Source organism: Nicotiana attenuata, unplaced genomic scaffold (genome assembly GCF_001879085.1).
Source record: "Nicotiana attenuata strain UT unplaced genomic scaffold, NIATTr2, whole genome shotgun sequence".
Classification (NCBI taxonomy): domain Eukaryota; kingdom Viridiplantae; phylum Streptophyta; class Magnoliopsida; order Solanales; family Solanaceae; genus Nicotiana; species Nicotiana attenuata.
In genome coordinates, this window is record NW_017671374.1 from 134623 (window position 1) to 155696 (window position 21074).

General features: G+C 36.2%; 1 protein-coding gene and 1 non-coding gene across 2 annotated transcripts; both read right to left on the bottom strand.

Moving 5' to 3' along the window:
- Positions 1-11714: 11714 nt before the first annotated feature.
- TRNAN-GUU lies at positions 11715-11788 on the bottom strand. The gene has a single exon. It is a non-coding gene; the product is annotated as a tRNA-Asn (tRNA).
- Positions 11789-14868: 3080 nt separating this feature from the next.
- LOC109207881 lies at positions 14869-15183 on the bottom strand. Its single transcript, XM_019370882.1, has one exon. It carries the CDS (start codon positions 15181-15183, stop codon positions 14869-14871), a length of 315 nt encoding a protein of 104 aa, XP_019226427.1.
- Between the last annotated feature and the right edge of the window lie 5891 nt (positions 15184-21074).

Consider the following 21074-nt stretch of genomic DNA (forward strand, 5'->3'; position numbering starts at 1 on the left):
CTGTTAGGGCTTTTTTCTTGGGCGAACCTGAAGCCTCGAATTGGAATCTGTTCAGAGATCTTGAAAAATCAAAAAAAAAAAAAGAAAAAATAGACAGAGAAAATTGGGAGATAATCATACCTAAACTTGTAGGAGATAGATAAGAAAATGAAGAGAGTATTCTTGAAAGCATGAATAGAAGAGAAGATGGTTCTAGAAAAATTCGTGTGGAAGGGAAGCTCAGATACGAGCAATTTACACTTAAGCACTTTTATGATAAAGGTAAATATCAATTTTACCCCTGGTCGACCATCTTTGCTCTTCTATATAATAAAAATTAGTTTCTTTTTTGCCAAAACTTTGCCCTCTATTTAACGGTACTAGTATTAGAGTGCGCGCATTGCGCATGTACCCCGATAATGGAGACATATTATTTTAAAATCAACATAAATAATATTCGAAATATATGTTTGAGATAATTAGAAGAGTTGTTTTTAAATATGTATCCATACTTTATACCAAAAAATTGCTAAATATTTGGTATTGAAGAAAAAAATTACTCTGAATTAATAAAGTAAATTAAGCTACATTAAAGGAGGTTTATTTTAGAATTGTTTTCTAACCCAAGTAGAATATTTATTAGTCTCTGCCTGATTAGAAATAAAGAGTCAAAATCATAATTAGATAGACAATATAAATAATTGATATGTAGTATATTCATATGTTTACATTAAATTTATTTCTATCTGATATATTCTAAAATGGAAGATTTATTCTAACAAAATAAACAAAGAGACAAAAAGTTGGAAATAAGATTTTTTCCCAACCATTTCTATAATAATTAAAAAAAAATATAAAAGAAGAGAGATATAAACGCTTCCCAATTATTCAAACTTACTACTTTTCCAGGCAACTACCGATCAAAAGTCTTAGTATATAATTTAACTGGTTATGCTTAAAAGACGCCCAAACACGCTGCAAAAATTTTAATCGCTCTCCGTACAGGCGAGATATCGCTACAGTACACTTGCAGTGGTCAATGGCCACTGCACCGACTTCCACCAGTGGAAAACCACCAGACCAGATGCAAAAGGAGCGTCTCTCAAAGGCGCACACAAACGTACAGGAATCAGTCCAAACCTCCATCCCAATCGCTACGAATCTTCAAAAGGGCATCGAGGTCACTGTAGCAAAAAATTGCCTGGGAACTTTGAAAAATTCCTATGGTGATTCGGGGTCAAAAAATGGAATTCCAATCCATGGAGAGCTTTCTCTATCACAAAATGAGTCTCCTCACCAAAAATTAGCCAATTCCACCGTGGGAATCAATATCAGCGCTCAATTCAACAACTCCGGTGAAACAGAGGTGGCCGGATATGGAGGTCCAACCGGCCAAACTGATAATTCTGGATACCAACAGGGTCGTAAGGAGGAAGACAACAGTTTAGCACCATCAATTCTTTATGGGTATCGATCAACAGCGTCAATTTTACAAGCTCTGCATCCAGTTCACTCACTTCCTTCTGATGGTCGTCAAAATGCCCCTCACTTTTCTGGGGCAATTGACTTGCAACAACCAATTGCAAATGCTCCTACACATCCAAAGGAACAGGTACGTAACATCTCTAACCAATCCAACATGGGAATTGACCAATGCTCCCAAAAGATAAACTCTGAAACTCACCAATTGGCCGGCAATGGTGTTCCGGTGGTCCAAAAGATACAAGACCAATGCCAAACAACTCCTATGATTCAGGAGAATGTTCCCAAATCCTCAAGCCAGCTTTTAAACGAGCCAAACTTGTCGCATATTGGAAATGGCAATTCTGCAGATGTAGCTCCCAAAGGTGCTCGACCAAATGCCTCAGCTGATGCAACTGCTGCTGTAGCTAAGGTTTCTACTCAAGAATCCCTTCAGCCATTAGGCTCACAATTGAAGACTTCTGATGCCCCTGGTCCAAGTGTACCTGCCCAGACTCGACATCAATCACAGGTCCAAAATAATCAGGCCTTCCCCAACTCCATTCCTAAAATATCCTCAAACTTTGACAGACCAAATATCCCAAGGAAAAACCAAAAGAACCAAAATCAATCCCAAGAGAAGATAGTGACACCCCCCCCCCAATCCAATCCAATTCACACTATCACCCCACAACCAAATGCCAACCAAAAACAAACCCAAACACTCAATTAATCCACCACCATCACCCCCAACAGTCACTCACTCATATGTCACTAGGTTGAGAGCCAGACATGAGGCAGAGATAGCCCCTATTCAGTTCTTTCCTCCAATTATTACCACCAAACAAGGCAAGCCAGCAGTCATCTTTAAAAGGGAAGATTACATGGTGAAGTTTGTAGACAGGTGTAAGTTTACACTTGTGGTCAAATTTTAAAACACTATGCCCAGGATGGATGTAATCAGGAAAAGCTTCATTGCACAAACTGAACTCAGAGGAGGTGTGAAAATTGCACACTTCAATGCAAGAACTGTATACATTGATTTGGACAACGAGTATGATCATTCTACTGTATGGAGCAAACAGAATATGTACATTCAGGGTCAGTTGATGTGACTTGAAGCTTGGAACCCCATATTTAAACCAAATGAAGATTCCCTCATAGTTCCATTATGGATCATGATCCCAGAGCTCCCTTGGCATCTCTATTATATGGAGATTTTATCCCCCCTCTTATCTCCAATTGGAAAAGCACTGTTCCTGGACTTAGCCTCCTTCCAGAAAACAAGAGGTAGTGTTGTGAAAGTTAAAATGCAAATAGATCTCACCAAGGAAAGGCCATCTCATGTATGGTTGGGCTATGATAAAGACAAAGATGTGAATGGGGATGGACATTGGCTGGAAGTCCAATATGAAAGTCTTCCATCATATTGCTCTCATTGCATACACCTTGGTCACAATGCACAAGCTTGTCCTGTCAAATAGAGGGACCTGGAAATCAAGAGGAAAAAAGAAGAAGGAAATGATGCAACAACTGCTACTTCCCCAAACATCCAACAAAAGTTCATAGAGAAAGGAGAATCAAGCAAGCAACAACAGAACAACAACCAGCAAGGAAAACCAAAGAAGGGAGCATCAGACCATAATGAAAAAGCAAAGACAAAAGAACACCAAAAATCAATACAACAACAAGATGCAATAGAGGAAATACCAGAAGAAGAATGGCAAACACAAAAGAGGAAGAACTTCAAAGGTAACAATCAAACCAAGAGACAACAGCAAGTCTACATGCAAAAACAACCAAACACTCAGCAGCCCCAGCTCAAACCAAAGGAAATTCAGCAAAATGACACACCACCCTCAGGTATGCCTTCTATCAATCCTCCAGCTCAACTAGAGAGGAGTGATGGTTCTCCTGCCCAGAACCCCCCTTATCCCAATGTCCCCCCTAGTGTTGTTGACTCTGGTGCTCAGAGTCCTACTATTCCCCATGTTCCCCATATTAATTCTGGTGAAGTTGAAGGAGGAATGGTGAAATGTCAGGAGAAAGATATAGGTAGACAGGAAGGGGTTCCAGATGGGGTGGGTTTTCCTCATGTTTTGCATGAGTGNTTGTTTTTGGCACATCAATTCCTTCAGCATTCTTCTTAGTGGTTGCTAGGGGACCATCAGTGACTATGTCCCAAAGTTCATAATCTTCCCCTATAATGTGATCTCTCATTCTGTTCTTCCACCAAGAATAGTACTGACCATTGAAAAGTGGAGGCCTGGCAGTGGATTGCCCTTCCCAGTTCCCAGGTGGTGCACTCATTGTTGATCTTCTCCTAAGGTGTTAGGCTCTTCAAGGATAACCTGCTCTGATACAAATTGATGTTCTACACGTCAATACCACATAAGAGGGGGGGTGATTTGTGTGGTACCTAATTTTCGCACTAGAAGAACCTGGTTCTTCTAGATGTACTTACTATGACTGTTTGCGGAATTAAGAGTGCATAAAATAAAGAACACAGAGATTTTTACGTGGAAAACACCTGGCTCAAAAGGTGAAAAAACCACGACCTACTACTCAGTAGGATTTTTCCAAACTTCTACTAAAATCACTGAGCCAAAACAACATTTACAAAACTCTTGTAAACCTAAGGATTAAACTCTAATCCCAGTGTGGCACACAGCCTCAACTGCTGCGACACTTTCAAGTTAACTCTAACTTGAATGCTCAAAGTACCTAATACAATTGCTTCTATGAAAGCTGAAAGGTACAACTTTAAAATACCTACTACAATTGAACTAGAATAAAAGAAAGACACAATGGAATTGGTTCTTCTATCTTGTCCAAGTAGCTTCAGGAATGCACACTTGAATCTCACGTAAATTGCTTGCAAAAAGCCTTGCTATTTTGCTCTTTAATTTAGTTTCACTTCTGCGTTTGTGCAATACCTGTAAAAGAGAACAATCATTATTATTTATAGAGTTAGTAATCAGAGTTTGATTAAAACTCGAATTGCTGATCCTTCATCAAATTCGAGTCCTAGAACAATTCAAACTTCACTCCTTATTCTTGATCCGGATGTAGTTCTCTTCACATAAGGAGACTTCAACTCCTTATCCTATGCAACCTTTTCGATCAACTCAGAAGATATTGTTGCTGACCCGTGAGACTTATCTTCACACGTATGTCACATGTATAAGTATATCAATACTGTGTCTGTCTCACATGATGGACCTGGTTCATGACTGAGTTCATTTTGTCAATCTTCAAAACTTCATGTGAACTTGGGCCAACAAACTATTACTTTGCACGTAGAATCAAGGCAGGAGAGAAGAATGTATTTTGGTCAGGAAAGAAATACTTGAACACTATACACAAGCATTTTGATAATGAAATATAATTATGTGAGAGGTCTTGTGAGAAAGGAAAAAGAAAGACAGAGGTGTTTTGGTGAATATTACGGAACAGTTGATAAAAAAGGTGTGACCACACAAGTGACATGTACTAACCATTCTCATGTGAGTTCTAATATATTCTTCAATCTATGTGTATCTTTTTCTTGATTATGTTACTTCTTTGTATCTCTTAGTATTCCATTTATTTCTTTAACTACGGTTATAATAACATGCCATTATTTTCATGTAGCATGTATTGTAGTTTTTACCTAATTATACATTAACAATGTCTCTTTGTTCAAAGACTTAAATTCCTGAATAAAGTCTACGCTAATTAACATTCGATTCTTTTTAAAAGAATACCTCTAGCGAATAGTCTGTTTATTACTGGACAAATATGTAAAAATAAGAGTATTGACCTATGGAGCCAATTGTATATTTTTACTATAATCGTGGAGGAGTGATCTAACTCGATTGATCCATTTCAAAATATGATTGTGCACTCCTATACTTTGATAAGTTAAACAGTTTTTTTGGATGTGTGATGCTGCTTAGTACTTTTGATTTATTGAACATGAGTTCTTGACTAATTTTTCATAGAATTAGAATATTCACAATTTTGAAGTGTCCAATCTTGCTAATTTGCGTAACTTTCGCGCGTAGAAAAATATTTTGATAGAAGATTTTTGTGTGATATTTTTCTTAAAACTTTATTCTAATAATACTAATATTTATTTTACAAAACTTTTTATTACATGACTTGATATACACGTGCAACAAATAAGAATGCTAGGTAAAAAGAAGTGAACTTACAAGTAGATTTTCGTTGGAGATAGATGGAAGAAATAGTAGCAGCGCTGGAACTTTAACAATTAAGCACACAAACTTGGTAACTGGTAAGAAAAATGAAAAAAGAGACGTTGTTTGGAAATGCATGTTAAGAGGCGTAATCTAAAGCCGTTAATTGAGAACATGAAGAGTCATGAGGGGAGCAACAATTCTTTGCCGAGAGTAGCGATGTAGTAGCATAAAGGTTGCAACGGTTCAAAACCTTAGGAACGGTAGTTAATGGTCTTCAGGTTAATTAGGTTAATAACAGGGGCAATTAAGTAATTTAACTTTTAGTTTAGGGGGTTCCTGCTTTTATAGTAACTAATCTCTATATACGTGCGTTGCACGTGAATTTTCAGTCAATTATATATATAGTGAAAGAACATTACATTAAATTTAAGTTAAATATATACAAGAAGAAAGAGTCACAGTAAAGCAATTGACATGACAAAAAATATAACAATATATTAAGTGCTGAAAATCAATATTGTTACATTAACATATACTTGATTTCAAAATGATTGAATTTTATATGAATCAATAGAGATAATTAATCTAGCTAAGTTTGCTAGATGATACTTGAATTTTATTTATCTTGCATTATGAAATTTGTCTGTTTAATTTTGTCCAATGTCCAAGTTATTTTTATACTCTCTACCCAAAGTCAAGCTAATGTAATTTAAAATGAATACTTTTGGAATTGCCCTCAATAGTTCATACATGGTGCAATTCGCGAGTCTCATATTTAGAGTATGCACACAATTACTCTTGATAATAATAAACTAACAACTCATAATAAATCATAGACACCCGAATACCGATATACCATATTAGCTGATCAATCTCATAAAACTTCTACATCGTTCACATAAGGTGTGGTGTACTCATTCAAAAGACCACATAAAGGTTTATTTTCCCTCAAAGTTTTCAAGTAATGTAAATCTTTGCCTGTCAGCTTTGCCTCTTGCTATATTCTAGATCAAAGACAAGAAAAAAATAAATTTTCAATTCCATACCATGAGATCTTCTCAAGCATGCTTGTGAGCTTTTAACAAAGAGATAACGAACTTAAACTTGCAGTGGTTAGAATTATGCCTTGAAACAAAAACTCGAAGTTAGGAATCTAACACATCGAGACAAACTATAAAAATAAAGCAAAATTGTCAGGTAAGATAGAATGTTAAACAAAAATCGGGGAAACAAAACAAAGAGGATATTAGAGGTAGACAGAGAGCAATCGGATGTCTTTCTCGAGTACACACAAAAAAAGCGTCAAAAGTTTGATTTTAGATTATTAATCAATTCCAACCAAGAGTTTTTATCTTGTAANCCTGAAACGTCAAAGCATATTTTCTTAGAATGCCATGTAGATGTACAACTGTGGGATCAGCTTAAGATATTAAGTAGTAATACATATTCTCCAATATTTTATAATACTACTATTCGTTGGTTACATCTGTTTGTAAATCAACAGTCAAGTTACAAATACAATACTATACCTAATACCACTCTTATACCTTTTGCCCTTTGGGAACTTTGGCTTATCCGGAATAAAAATATTATAGAGCATAAGAACACGATTTTAGATATAACTGTTCTACTAAACAAGGCAGCAGAATATTATTATCTCACAAATCATATTAAGAAAAATTGTGCCAATATACCTCTTTACATCAAATGGCATCCTCCAGAAAATTTTTCTTACAAGCTTAACATTGATGGATCCTGCAACTCTCAACACCATACGTATGGCATTGGTGGTCTATTCCGTAATCATCTGGGAGACTGGATTATCGGATTTGCAGGGAAGGCCATACCTGGGATACCTATCCAAACAGAACTGCTTGCTTTGCTAATGGGCTTAAAAATTGCAGTGCAAAAGAAATTTCTACTTCTCACTATTGAGACAGATGCCCAAACGTTACTAGGTATGTTCCACAGCAATCCAATACAATATACTAATATACTTCATGATTGCAGGTTACTCCTCAGACAGCTGGATAGCCCACCCCTTCACAACATCTACAGGGAGCAAAATAGTGTAGCTGATTGCTTGGCCAACTATGGAGCTCAACATGCAATGGGAAGCTGTCTACTTTTTGAAGATCCACCTCTTTTTGCTACTACCTACCATGCACAAGATCAAGCAGGAATGCTTAGGAAAAGAATGGTTACAAAGCAGTCTGCTATGTATAGTACTAGTTCAATGTCTACTTCTGTACTTCGAAACTCTAGTAATATCCTTAGTAATTATAGCAGTGTTAGTCCTTCTAAAGGGACAGTAGTAATATCTCCTAACATTGTAAGTATGATGTCTATAAGGCATCTTGTAAATGGCTCTCTTTTACGAGCTTAGATATAATATAACTATCTTTTCTACCAAAAAAAAAAAAAAAAACTTTACATGAGCACTACGTGCTTTGCATGTATATTTTATATTAGTTATTATAAAATTTATGTATGATAGTTTACCAATAATTAAAGCTTCTTTACCAATATTATTTTATGAGAGTGCTAAATTTATTCAAACCTTTAATTATAAAAAAGAAGAATCCTAAACCTAAAAGGAGTGCAAAGCGTTCGACACTACCGAATTTGCAATATTTTTTTAATTATCCCCTTCTTTAATCCGTCTTTTACTTCTTTTTTGTTTCTTTTAGTTTCCTCTTTATTTTTTGTTTTTTTCTTCTTTTTTTCCATCTATTTAATTTTCTTTTGGTGAAAAAGCCCACTAAACTGGAGAAATAAAGAAATTTTCCTGGACTTTTGATTTTAATTTCTTCTATTATTTAATATTTAATACACACATCTTAGATGTCAAGAAAATTTTAGAATTATACTAATCATTTTATTAACGAAAAGTATTCCTAAATCTATCAAGATGTTAAACACCAAAAACTTATACGAGAACTATGTTAATTTTCTTATATAAAGATTCTAACCCTACAAACGTGGACTTCTTTCACAAGTATGGTTGTACATCATGGTTGACAAATATGGTTATATATCATATAAATCAAATAAGAAAAAGTTTAATACATCAAATAGTTAAGTCTAAAGTCCTAAATATTAGAGAAATGATTAAAGTCCTAAATATTAGGAAAATTTTAAAGGACTATTTTGTCCAATATAACATCTATTTTTGAAGGACAAAAAAGGCAACCAAAATTTCGCTAAAGGTCATCGTGCTTTTAATATAGTACTAGTCTCTATATACGTGCGTTGCACGTGAATTTTCAGTCAATTACATATATATAGTGAAAGAACATTACATTAAATTTAAGTAAAATATATACAAGAAGAAAGAGTCACAGTAAAGCAATTGACATGACAAAAAATATAACAATATATTAAGTGCTGAAAATCAATACTGTTACATTAACAAATACTTGATTTCAAAATGATTGAATTTTATATGAATCAATAGAGATAATTAATCTAGCTAAGTTTGCTAGATGATACTTGAATTTTATTTATCTTGCATTATTTTTATAATCTCTACCCAAAGTGAAGCTAATGTAATTTAAAATGAATACTTTTGAAATTGCCCTCAATAGTTCATACATGGTGCAATTCGCCAGTATCATATTTAGAGTATGCACACAATTACTCTTGATAATAATAAACTAACAATTCATAATAAATCATAGACACCCGAATATCGATATACCATATTAGCTGATCAATCTCATAAAACTTCTACATCGTTCACATAAGGTGTATTCATTCAAAAGACCACATAAAGGTTTATTTTCCCTCAAAGTTTTCAAGTAATGTAAATCTTTGCCTGTCAGCTTTGCCTCTTGCTACATTCTAGATCAAAGACAAGAAAAAAAAAAATTCAATTCCATACCATGAGATCTTCTCGAGCATGCTTGTGAGCTTTTAACAAAGAGATAACAAACTTAAACTTGCAGTGGTTAGAATTATGCCTTGAAACAAAAACTCGAAGTTAGGAATCTAACACATGGAGACAAACTATAAAAAATAAAGCAAAATTGTCAGGTAAGATAGAATGTTATACAAAAATCGGGGAAACGAAACAAAGAGGATATTACAGGTACACAGAGAGCAATCTGATGTCTTTTCTCAAGTACACACAAAAAAGACGTCAAAAGTTTGATTTCAGATTATTAATCAATTCCAAACAAAGAGTTTTTATCTTCTAATGTTAAGTACAATTCATACTAATGTAACAATATTAACGCCAACCAAATATCTTTAGACACAACATATATAGTAACAAATTAACATTAGTTACAATATAAATTTCTTAATTCTATAGAAACATAGAAACTATGCACATAAAATTTACCTTCACTTTCCCACTCTTTTGATAAAGCCTTGAGTAACCAATTTAGTCCAGGTTGCTGCTTTCTAGGCCTTGTTTCTTCATTGTGTGTATTTTGTACATATTGATTTCTCACTACAGAGTTTTGAACCCTTCTCATTGAGCTGCCTAATTGCAAATTCACTGTAATAAAAATAATTAAAAAATTCATGTCACAAACCAATTCTGAGAATGCACAAAAAAGGTAGAATAACTCATAACTGATCGCCCCACATAATAAGCATATATATATATATATACACACACACACGCCCCAAACTTGTTAATACTTGTTATTATCAAATTTCTTTCAGCGCTTTATGGCCTTGCCTCTCATCCCTTCTTTAGCCGCCAACAAGCTAAGGGCTTCTTGCTTCAGCGGGTTATTTCTCTCCCTGAGGTTAAAGCTGGTACAATATAGGAGTATTAAACTTAATAGATGAAGATACCGGTGGTTTGTTGGTCATTGATCGACAAGTTTCACTTGAACATCTAGTTCAAATAGAAGAAGAAAAGGAAATCCAAGTTTCCGTCGTAATTCAATCAAGTTTTTACTCATGTAAGCTTTGAAAGTGCATGTAATATCTTCTCACGTTAGACTTTGACTTGGACACAACAATAGTAGTTGTTATATGATATTTATTAGATGATTATTTTGACCCAAAATTGACTTTGTAGGCTCAGTGTATGTGTATTTTAAATGGAAAAGAAATTCACTCTTAAGTAATTTACCATTATATCCTTATACAAACATTTAGTTATAAAAGTCAATCAATATTTTTGAAATTTTTTAGTCGTTCAACATTCAATCTAAATTATTCGTGCTTTTATAATAAAATATGGATATAGATATAGATAGATAGATAGATAGATAGATTAAAACAACTCAAGCTTGCAATAGATGTACAACTATATATTAGCTCCCGCTAATTTGTTCCGGACATCGTGTAAAAACACTCTGAACTATAAAAAAACAATAATACTAGAAAGAGCTTTTTAAGATAAGAGTCCATTCTATCAAGTAATTTATGTCCCAAAAAACTTATAAATAGTTGTGCATGCAGCTTGCCGAACCGGCTGAAATGTAAATAATTTAACAAGACACGTAGAATGAAGATAGTACGAAGAATTTTTTTCCAATTCGATAAAACTTGTAAAGAATTTATGTCAATGTTATACAGGCCTGTCATAACTTGTGAACTAGACAAGTTTTATTCATCCAAATTTATACCAAGTTATATATTGTCTCTAACATAACTTGTGAATAAGTTGTACCAAAGTTATGCATGTCCGCCATAACTTGTGAATGAAGAAGGTTTTACCTATTCGAATCCAATAAAATTTTATGACCAATTTGTACCAAAGTTATGAACCACCAAGCAACTAGTGAAATTGTAATTTTCGCCATAGATAAGTCATAACTTGTGAAAAGTTATGATCCACCAAATTATTGTTGCAAAAATTTATTTAAACGGAAGTAAAACTGTTGGGATACAATTAGTTCAATGTTTGGGCCGCTCAAGCCTATAAGGTAGGGATAAGTGCACAAATAGCCATTCTCAGGAATTTGAAATTCATGATGCACCAGCTAATTTCTAAATAAGTCTTTTAGAGTGGCTATCTGGTGTCATTTCTACGTGCCTGAACATAGGCAGCCCATTTGAGGAGTTTGATGTTTGGGCCATGAAAGCTGATGTAAGGTAATGACTAATGAGCCACACAAAAAAAGCCGCTAGAAGGAGGGGTTGAACCTCCGACCTTGTGGTTAACAGCCACACGCTCTAACCAACTGAGCTATTCCAGCTTGTTGTGAATGTCTGCAAACGTATATTTATATTTTATGGTCTCATGTTAAGATAATTTTCCTTCAACTTTAATACTTGTTGTTTTCAGTTAATTAATACAGTATATGTTTTTTAGTAGAAAAACTTTTTATGCCTGATTAATATAGTATATGTTTTGTAATTCTATAGTTAAATTATGTACATACATCCAATATTTACGCTAAATCAACAAAAATATATGACATTTGCCAATACATACATAAATCTCTGTAACTTGATCATAATGGCTATTGTACTCGCACCTCTATTACTAACACTTGACACTTTGGTGAAGTAAGATACTTTTTTCTCTGTTTCACCGTATGTAATATTATTACTCTTTTGAAAGTCAAATAAATTTTTATACCATATATCTACAAATATTTTTTAAATATTTTGAGTTGCTAACTATTTTCACTTATACAACAACAACAACAACCCAATAAAATTCCACTAGTGGGGTCTGGGGAGGGTAGTGTGTACGCAGACCTTACCCCTACCCGAAGGAGTAGAGAGGTTGTTTCCGAAAGACCCTCGGCTCAAGAAACAAAAAGATAAAAAGAGACAATATTAGTATCACCACAGAAATCATAGGAAAAATAGGGACAACATGAAATTCAGAAGAAAGATGCAAAGCAAAAGCGATAACTAGTAAATAGGTCCTGCACTGAAAAGCGAAATAATAAGACACAACATTGCTACTAGCTATCTTAGACAAAAACCCTACCAGACTAGTCTCACAAAGGTACGAAGTAAGGTAAGACTCGATTACCGCCTAACCTACAACCCTAATACTCGACCTCCACATCTTCATATCAAGTGTCATGTCCTCGGAAATCTGAAGCCTCGCCATATCCTGCCTGATCACCTCTCCCCAATACTTTTTAAGCCGCCCTCTACCTCTTCTTGTGCCCTCCACAACCAGCCGCTCACACCTCCTTACCGGAGCATCTGGGCTTCTCCTCTAAACATGTCCGAACCATCTGAGCCTCGCTTCCTGTATCTTGTCATCAATGGGAGCCATGTGCACCTTCTCCCGAATATCATCATTCCTAATCTTATCCATCTTAGTGTATCCGCACATCCACCTCAACATCCTCATTTCTGCTACTATCATCTTCTGGATATGTGGTTCTTAACAGGCCAACACTCAGCCCCATACATCATGGCCGGTCTAACCACCGCTTTATAGAACTTACCTTTGAGTATCAGTGGTACTCTCTTGTCACACAGGACTCCAGATGCTAACCTCTACTTCATCCATCCTACCCCCAATACGGTGTGTGACATCATCGTCAATCTCCCTTCCGCCTTGGATAATCAACCCAAGGTACTTGAAGTTGCCTCTACTTGGATGACCTGTGATTCAAGCCTCACATCCACGCCCATCTCCCCCGGCTCAGCGCTGAACTTACACTCCAGGTATTCCATCTTCGTCATGCTATGTTTGAAGACCTTAGACTCAAGAGCCTGTCTCCAAACCTCTAGCCTCTCGTTAACACCGGCTCGTGACTCATCAATCAGAACTATGTCATCGACAAATAGCATGTACCATGGCATCTCCCCTTGAATATAGTGTGTTAACACGTCCATCACCAGGGCGAATAAGAACGGACTGAGCGCAGAACCTTGGTGTAACCCCATTATAGCCGGAAAATGCTCAGAGTCGCCTTCTACTGTCCTAACCCGAGTCTTAGCCCCATCATACATGTCCTTAATCGCCATAATGTAGGGAACCGACACATCTTTTGCCTCCAAGCATCTCTAGAGAACTTCTCTAGGAACCTTGTCATACGCTTTCTCTAGGTCAATAAACACCATGTGCAAATCCTTCTTCCTCTCTCTGTACAGTTCCACCAACCTCCTAACAAGGTCTATAGCTTCGATAGTAGAACAACCTGGCATGAATCCGAACTGATTGTCAGATACAGACACTGTCATCCTCACCGTCGCTTCAACCACCATCTCCCACACTTTCATGGTATGACTTAGTAACTTGATACCCGTATAATTGTTACAACTCTGGATATCAACTTTGTTCTTATACAATGGAACCACCGTACTCCACCTCCACTCATCCGGCATCCTCTTCGCCTTAAAAATAACATTAAACAACCCAGTCAACCACTCCAAACCTGCTCTCCCCATACATTTATAAAACTCCACCGGAATCTCATCTGGCCCGGTCGCTCTACCCCTACTCATATTACGCATAGCTCCCATGACCTCCTCAACCGTGATATGCTTGCAGTGCCCAAAGTCACAGTGACTCTCGAAATTCTCCAATTCGCCTAGCACAATATTCCGATCCCCTTCTTCATTCAGAAGTTTATTAAAGTAAGTTTGCCATCTCCTCTTAATCTGGGCATCTTCCATCAATACTTTACCATCTTTGTCCTTGATGCATTTCACTTGGTCCAAATCCCGAGCCTTCCTCTCTTTCAACTTGGCCAGCCGGAATAGCTTCTTCTCCCCGCCTTTTTCCCCCAGTTCCTCGTACATACGACCATAAGCCGCAGTCTTAGCCTCCGTGACCGCCAGCTTAGCTTTCTTCCTAGCTACCTTATACCTCTCCATGCACATTCGCCTCTCTTCCTCACCTATGCTCCCCACTAATTTCAGGTACGCTGCCTTCTTCGCTTCCGCTTTACCTTAGACCACTTCATTCCACCACCAGTCTCCTTTGTGCCCACCGGAGACACCCGTCGAGACCCCTAACACCTCTATCGCAACCTCCCTTACACAGTCTGTTGTCGCTGACCACATAGTGTTCGCGTCACCACTGCTCCTCCAAGCTCCCAATAGCCGACAACCGCCCCTCCAACTCTTGGGCTTTATTCTTAGTTAAGGCTCCCCACCTGATTCTCGGTCTTCCTTAAGCAGGCCTTTTCCTCCTCTTTAACATAATACCAACGTCCATCACCAAGAGCCTATGCTGTGTCACGAGTATCTCACCCGGAATCACCTTACAATCCTTGCACATCCCTCTGTCACACCTCCTGAGGAGGAGATAGTCAATCTGAGTCTTCGCCACCATATTTTGTAAAGTAACCAAATGCTCCTACCTCTTCAGAAAGCTAGAGTTTGCAATCGCCAACCCAAAAGCCTTAGCGAAGTCCAACAGCAAGGTACCTCCTCCGTTCCTCTCCCCAAAATCGAAACCTCCATGCACCTCGCCATAACCACCTACAGTCGACCCAATATGACCATTGAAATCCCCTCCTATGAATAGCTTCTCAGCAGGCAGAACCTGGCGCACCGTCTCATCTAACCTCTTCCAGAAGCGCCGTTTAACCTCATCATCTAGGCCCGCATGCGGCGCATAGGCGCTAACGACATTTAGGGTGCACCCTCCAACCACTAACTTAATAATCATCAATCTATCATTCACTCGTCTAACCTCAACCACAGACTCGCTAAGATCCCTATCCACCAAGATACCCACTCCATTCTTACCTTTCTGGACTCTCGAGTACCAAAGTTTATACCCGTCCGCGTCCTTCGCCCTCTACCCTACCCACCTTGTCTCCTGGACACACGCTATATTGACCCTCCTCTTCTGGAGGATCTTCGCCAACTCTATAGACTTACCCGTCAATGAACCTACGTTCCATGACCCAATTCTCAACCTATATACACCCTTGTTCCCTTTACCTCCCTTGCCTCCCGACCCACCACCTAGCCCCTGCCCTACCTCCCGCCCCACCCCCCGCTCCCCCCGAGGACATGACCTCATTCGACCATCCCAGACCACTACCACTAAACCTACGGCAGACTAATGGGAATCACTAACACACATAAGGCAACAGACCAAACTAGAAGAAGACAAGTTGCAACTACAGGCACACTAATACGGTGAATAAATTAATACGAACTAAGATGGCAGCAATTTAACTAACGCAACAAAGGGAAACAGGAAAAATGGGAGGTACCAACTCCCGCGAGTAGAACCTGGGGATTGTCTTGGTATACATGACGATGTCGCGGCCACCTAGCACGTTCACGTCCAACTCCGGTCGTCCCTTGCTGATTGTAAGTTAATTTTATTATAAGTTATAATTGTACAAAAAATATATATAATCATCTCAAAAAATGAATGGTGAAAATATAAAATATTAGATGTTGCTAAATTTGAAAGGTGCGAATATAAAATATTAGATGTTGCTAAAATTGAAAAGTGAAAATTGAAAATACATTAAATTAAAATACATAAAAATTGAAACTACGGTAAATAGCATAATAACTTAGTAGGGAGGTATGTCGTTTCCAGATACACCAAAATCATTATAGTATTGAGTGAATGGGGCTGAGGATTGTTGTGGTTGTGCAACAACGTTTTGCAATTGTTGCAGGACCCGCACGTTTTTGGCAAAAAGAAGTGCTACATGATATAATGACTACATGTATTATACTGCACAACATGATAATCGAGAATGAGCGTGATCTTAATGCACCAATTCAAGATGATTTGGAAGGTCCACCTCCAACAGTAGAAATGGCAGTAGATGAAAATCAACGATTTCAAGAATTTTAGCTCGACATAGAAGAATTAAGGATAAAAATGCTCATTTTGCACTTCGTAATGCATTAATGGATCATTTATGGGAGAATAGTAGAGGTTGGAATATTTATGTAGTATTTTGAATAAATTTTATCGTTATGTATGTATTTAATTAATCTTGTATCGCAATGATTTCACTTTTATTTGAATTATTAGTTAATCTATAATAATTGCTTACAAATTATATTATTTAAAATTTTATGGAATTGTTTTAATGGAAATTACAAATTAATGAAAATAAAAGATGGAATTTGTTTAATGGAAATTAAAAAATAAAATTGAAACGAAAGATAATAATATAATATAGAAGAGAGAGAAGAATATAAAAAAGTTTGGGAAAAAAATAGGGGAATGGTTGGAATAAGTTGTCCCCAAAATGGGGAGGGGACCAAAAATTGGGTAAAGGTTGGAGATGCCCTTACGCTTATTTTAAAAACAGTCAGTAATGAGTAAAAACCGAAAAATTGTCACGAATTTCTAGTGTGTGTGAGTTTGATTTCAAGAAAAGAAAGAGAGATACCTGTGAAGGGGAAGCTGGCGGGTGGGAAAGCACAAGGGAAGGGTTGGTCAAAAGCCAAAAACTTTTACAATCTCTCTAAAGATATAGTTACACTAATATACATATCGAGATCTAAAAACAGCGAACAAGTAGATACAATAAAAACCCACAAAAGGAATATCTGAAGCGCAAATAGAGCACCAATCCAAATATGAAGCCTTTGTTACGAAATTTAGCTCAAATTAATAATATAAAACAAGAAAATAGACAAGAATGTAGGGAGCAAGAGAGAAGAGATTCTTATTTATTCCATGTATTCAAGCATGTACAATGTGGTGCCAAAACCCTATATTTATAGGATTACATAGAGGCATACAAAAGAATGCCATAAATATGACATTAAATATTTGAGATCATGGAGGAAGATCATGGGGAGGTTATGGAGGTGTGGGAGTTACAACTATAATGGTGAGAAGTAGTGGGAGCTATCTACATAATGGAGAAGAGTAGTGGGAGTAACTTCTTTAGGAGTTATAGACATTCACTACAAAATATAATATTTCATAACACTCCCCCTTGGATGTCTATAGATAATGTACCTCGTTAAAACCTTACTAAGAAAAAATCCTGTGGGAAAAAATCTTAGTGAAGGAAAAAGAGTACACATATCTTGTAATACGCATTATTTGCTGCCTCATTAAAAACCTTGCCAGAAAAACCCAGTGGGATAAAATCTTAGCTAAGGAAAAAAGAGTACAGCGCGTATTTGTCTCCCCTGATGAAAATATCACTTTATTCTTCGGAGACGACAAATTCCAAGCTTGTATAACAACTTCTCTAATATTGAGATCCGCAATGCCTGTGAAGAAGTTTGTCAAATTATCACTTGAACAAATTTGTTGAAGAACTTTGGTGAATGTGCTTTATTTTGTCTCCTTCGATAGTCCTTCTTTCAATTGAGCTATGCATGCAGTATCATCTTAAATGTAATTGGAACCTTGTTGAATATCATAATATGGCATTACCTTCATATACAAATAGATTGTTTCAAAAACGAATTCCAGAAAATGCCTGCATTTCCATAACCAACAAAACCTTGACAATAATTGTTAGAATAAACAAATCCATATCAAAGATTCATTTTGCAATATAACACTAATCGTATTTCAATATACATAGGAGTAAAAGTATATCTCGCTAAAATATTGTTATACTTATGGTTCTAGCAAGATACATTAGTGCACCAGTTGCAACAAATACAAAAATAAATCATGCACACCATGATTACTCTAATCCACATAAGGATCTGCTAAAACTTTATATTTCAGAACAATTTAAATCCTTCAAGGGTTTTCATTATACACATATCAAGTTTTTCATGTACTGCCAAATTAAAACCTGAAAAGGATTTCATCCACCATAGGAGAACTTATCTCCATATAAAATGCCGGATATTTTACGAAAAATCTTGTGCTACAAGTCGTCTATATGTCTATTGACTTGATTTTTCATTTCACTTTCAGGTGTTGGGATTATCCGTCCAACATCACATTTTTTAGGTGAAGTCAATTTTCATTGCGTATTTTTCATTTGGCCAATCATTTATCTGTTCAAATTTCATGACACATTTGAGCTCAAGATCCTTGCCTATATTAATAATATTGAACACTACATTATATCAACAATATCTTTGACGATCATTTTACATCGGTTCCATCATCACTCAATAAAACATAACTTATCGGGATCTCATTATTTTCAGGTACCTGAGCCTCTCCCATGAGGTCTTATGAAGTGTTATGTCATGGTGCTCTTATATAGCACTTGCCTCCTTATTATGACCATCTTGAACATTTTCTCCTCTCCTTCTTCAAGGAGTTTTATCTTTGGAACCGATTAGTCTATTACGCTTCATGCGTTCCATAGACTATGTCCATCATTGACTTTATTCTATTTGGAGCATTAGTAGCTGAAATATGACATTTAGTTTGAGTCAACATATGCGCATGGCAATATTTTGTAAATGAATTATCACTTGAACTTCAAGTTCATATTTTCTTGTACGAGGATCTAAGTGTACTCATAATAATTCATTTCATGTATTACTTTTTTCAGCTGCTCGTTTTCTCCCCCTAATGTTGGGATCAACAACACATATCCCCAACCTTTTTTGGGGACCAATCTTTGTGCATTGTGGTGGCACAATTAAATCATATAGTACATCCATATTTCTAGATGAAAATATTTGGTTCTTGACCCTGAACCAATTGTGATGGGGAGAGTGTATCATAACTTGTTGGCTAGATGCGTACAAGTGCTGTTATATATTAAATAATACACTTCATACAAAAATTTTATTTGGAGTTTTTTTCTCATAACCAATGGTTTAGCTATAATTGGAGGCAAACAATTTCTACTAAACCAACTTGGATTTAAACCAGCAGTATCATCACAATTTACATTCTGGAATTGTGCTCTAATAATTTGAGCAAGCAACCTTGCAAAAACCAAGTTGCAAGTTGATAACCAACGCACATGTGACCATACAATAGATGCATCTATTAAAATCATATAATAGTAAACGGTCCAAATGGCATGTGACTGGGCCCATATATATATCACCTTTTATACGTTCCAAAAATCAGAGAATACAATCCCAACCCCAGCTGGTATAGTAATCAATTTATCATGAGAACAAGTCGTACATGAGAATTCTCGAAGAATCTCCTTAATTCTTCAATTTATGCCAATGTGAATTCTCAATCATTTTTCGCATCATAATTGAACCGGGATGGCCAACCGGTCATGCCAACTGATATTTGTTTCAGTAAATATTTAATTTACTATGGCATGTGATTTCATCATCATGTTTATACATCTGTAGTACAAATAGAAGAAAAATCGGGTAACCTTCATATTTACCCGGTATGTTATAGTAATATGAAGATAATTGATCTTCCTTTCATTTATAGTCTCAATATGCCAACCACTTTGGCTAATACATTTGAAACTCAAAAAGTTTCTTTTGAGACTTACTACCACCAGTGCCATGAATAATTTTATTTATTCGGGTAGTAACAAATTCGCTCTTCTGGATCTCTCAATAATTTTGCACTACAAGATCTTTTGTAACACCATCCAAGTGGTGAATTTTTCCTCCACGGAGAAAATTATCTTATCATAATAATTGTCATGGTCAAAATTATCATAAGCAAAATCTTTTCTTGCTTTAATTTTGCCTTTATTAACTTTTTATAAGGCATGTCAAAATATTTTTGGCGTACCATATGTACGTAATCAGTGACATATTCATATAACCACACAGTAATATTCATTATCTTTCTTTCTCTCAAACCTCCCTTAGAGGTGAGTTGTGGTATGTATCCAATCATGCATTGCACGTCTTTACTCATTACTTTTATCACATATTGCTACATTCATCTTCAGGAATGAGTCTGCATTCATAATGCTTATCATAAGTCACATTCGCTTCAAAGAATGGAGTATAATTATCGCGACGTGCTTTATAAATTTTTCATACCAATTTGATGGTAAATATTTCCTTCACCTTTGAAAGAATTATTTTGAGAACCCGTATTGTTCTCCTTTTTGCGATTACCAATGATGACTATTATTATTTTGGTCTTTGCCATGCCACGTTCATTGGTCAACCATTTGTCTTCATTTAGACATATTATGCACCGCTACCAAATACACTTTAAGAATGGAGCAAATCAAGTGGGACAAACTTCATGATTTTTCATGAAAAATACATTATTTTTCTTTAGTCATCACTATATTTTTAATATGGTGCATTAGGACTCAAGCCAACGTCTTACCCACATAAAGGTATGTTAGGCCATATTTAGTTGGGACACGAACCCAACTCTTATCATCATGGAGCATCAGGATTCGAACCCGATGTCTTACCCTCAAAAAGGTATGTTAGCCCATAATGCGTTGGGACTCGAACCTAACGTCTTATTATCATGGTGCACTAGGCATTAAACCTGGTGGCTTACCCTCAAGGTGCGATGGGACTTGAACCCACTGTCTTACCATCAACCAATAGCATAATAGGCTAAAGTACAACTAAGACTCACCCTTGATCCTTTAAAAATATTACCACTTTTAATAGTCATAAAAATAAACTCATATATGTATTACACAAGCTATAACAATAAGTATCTATTTACTGGCAACGAAG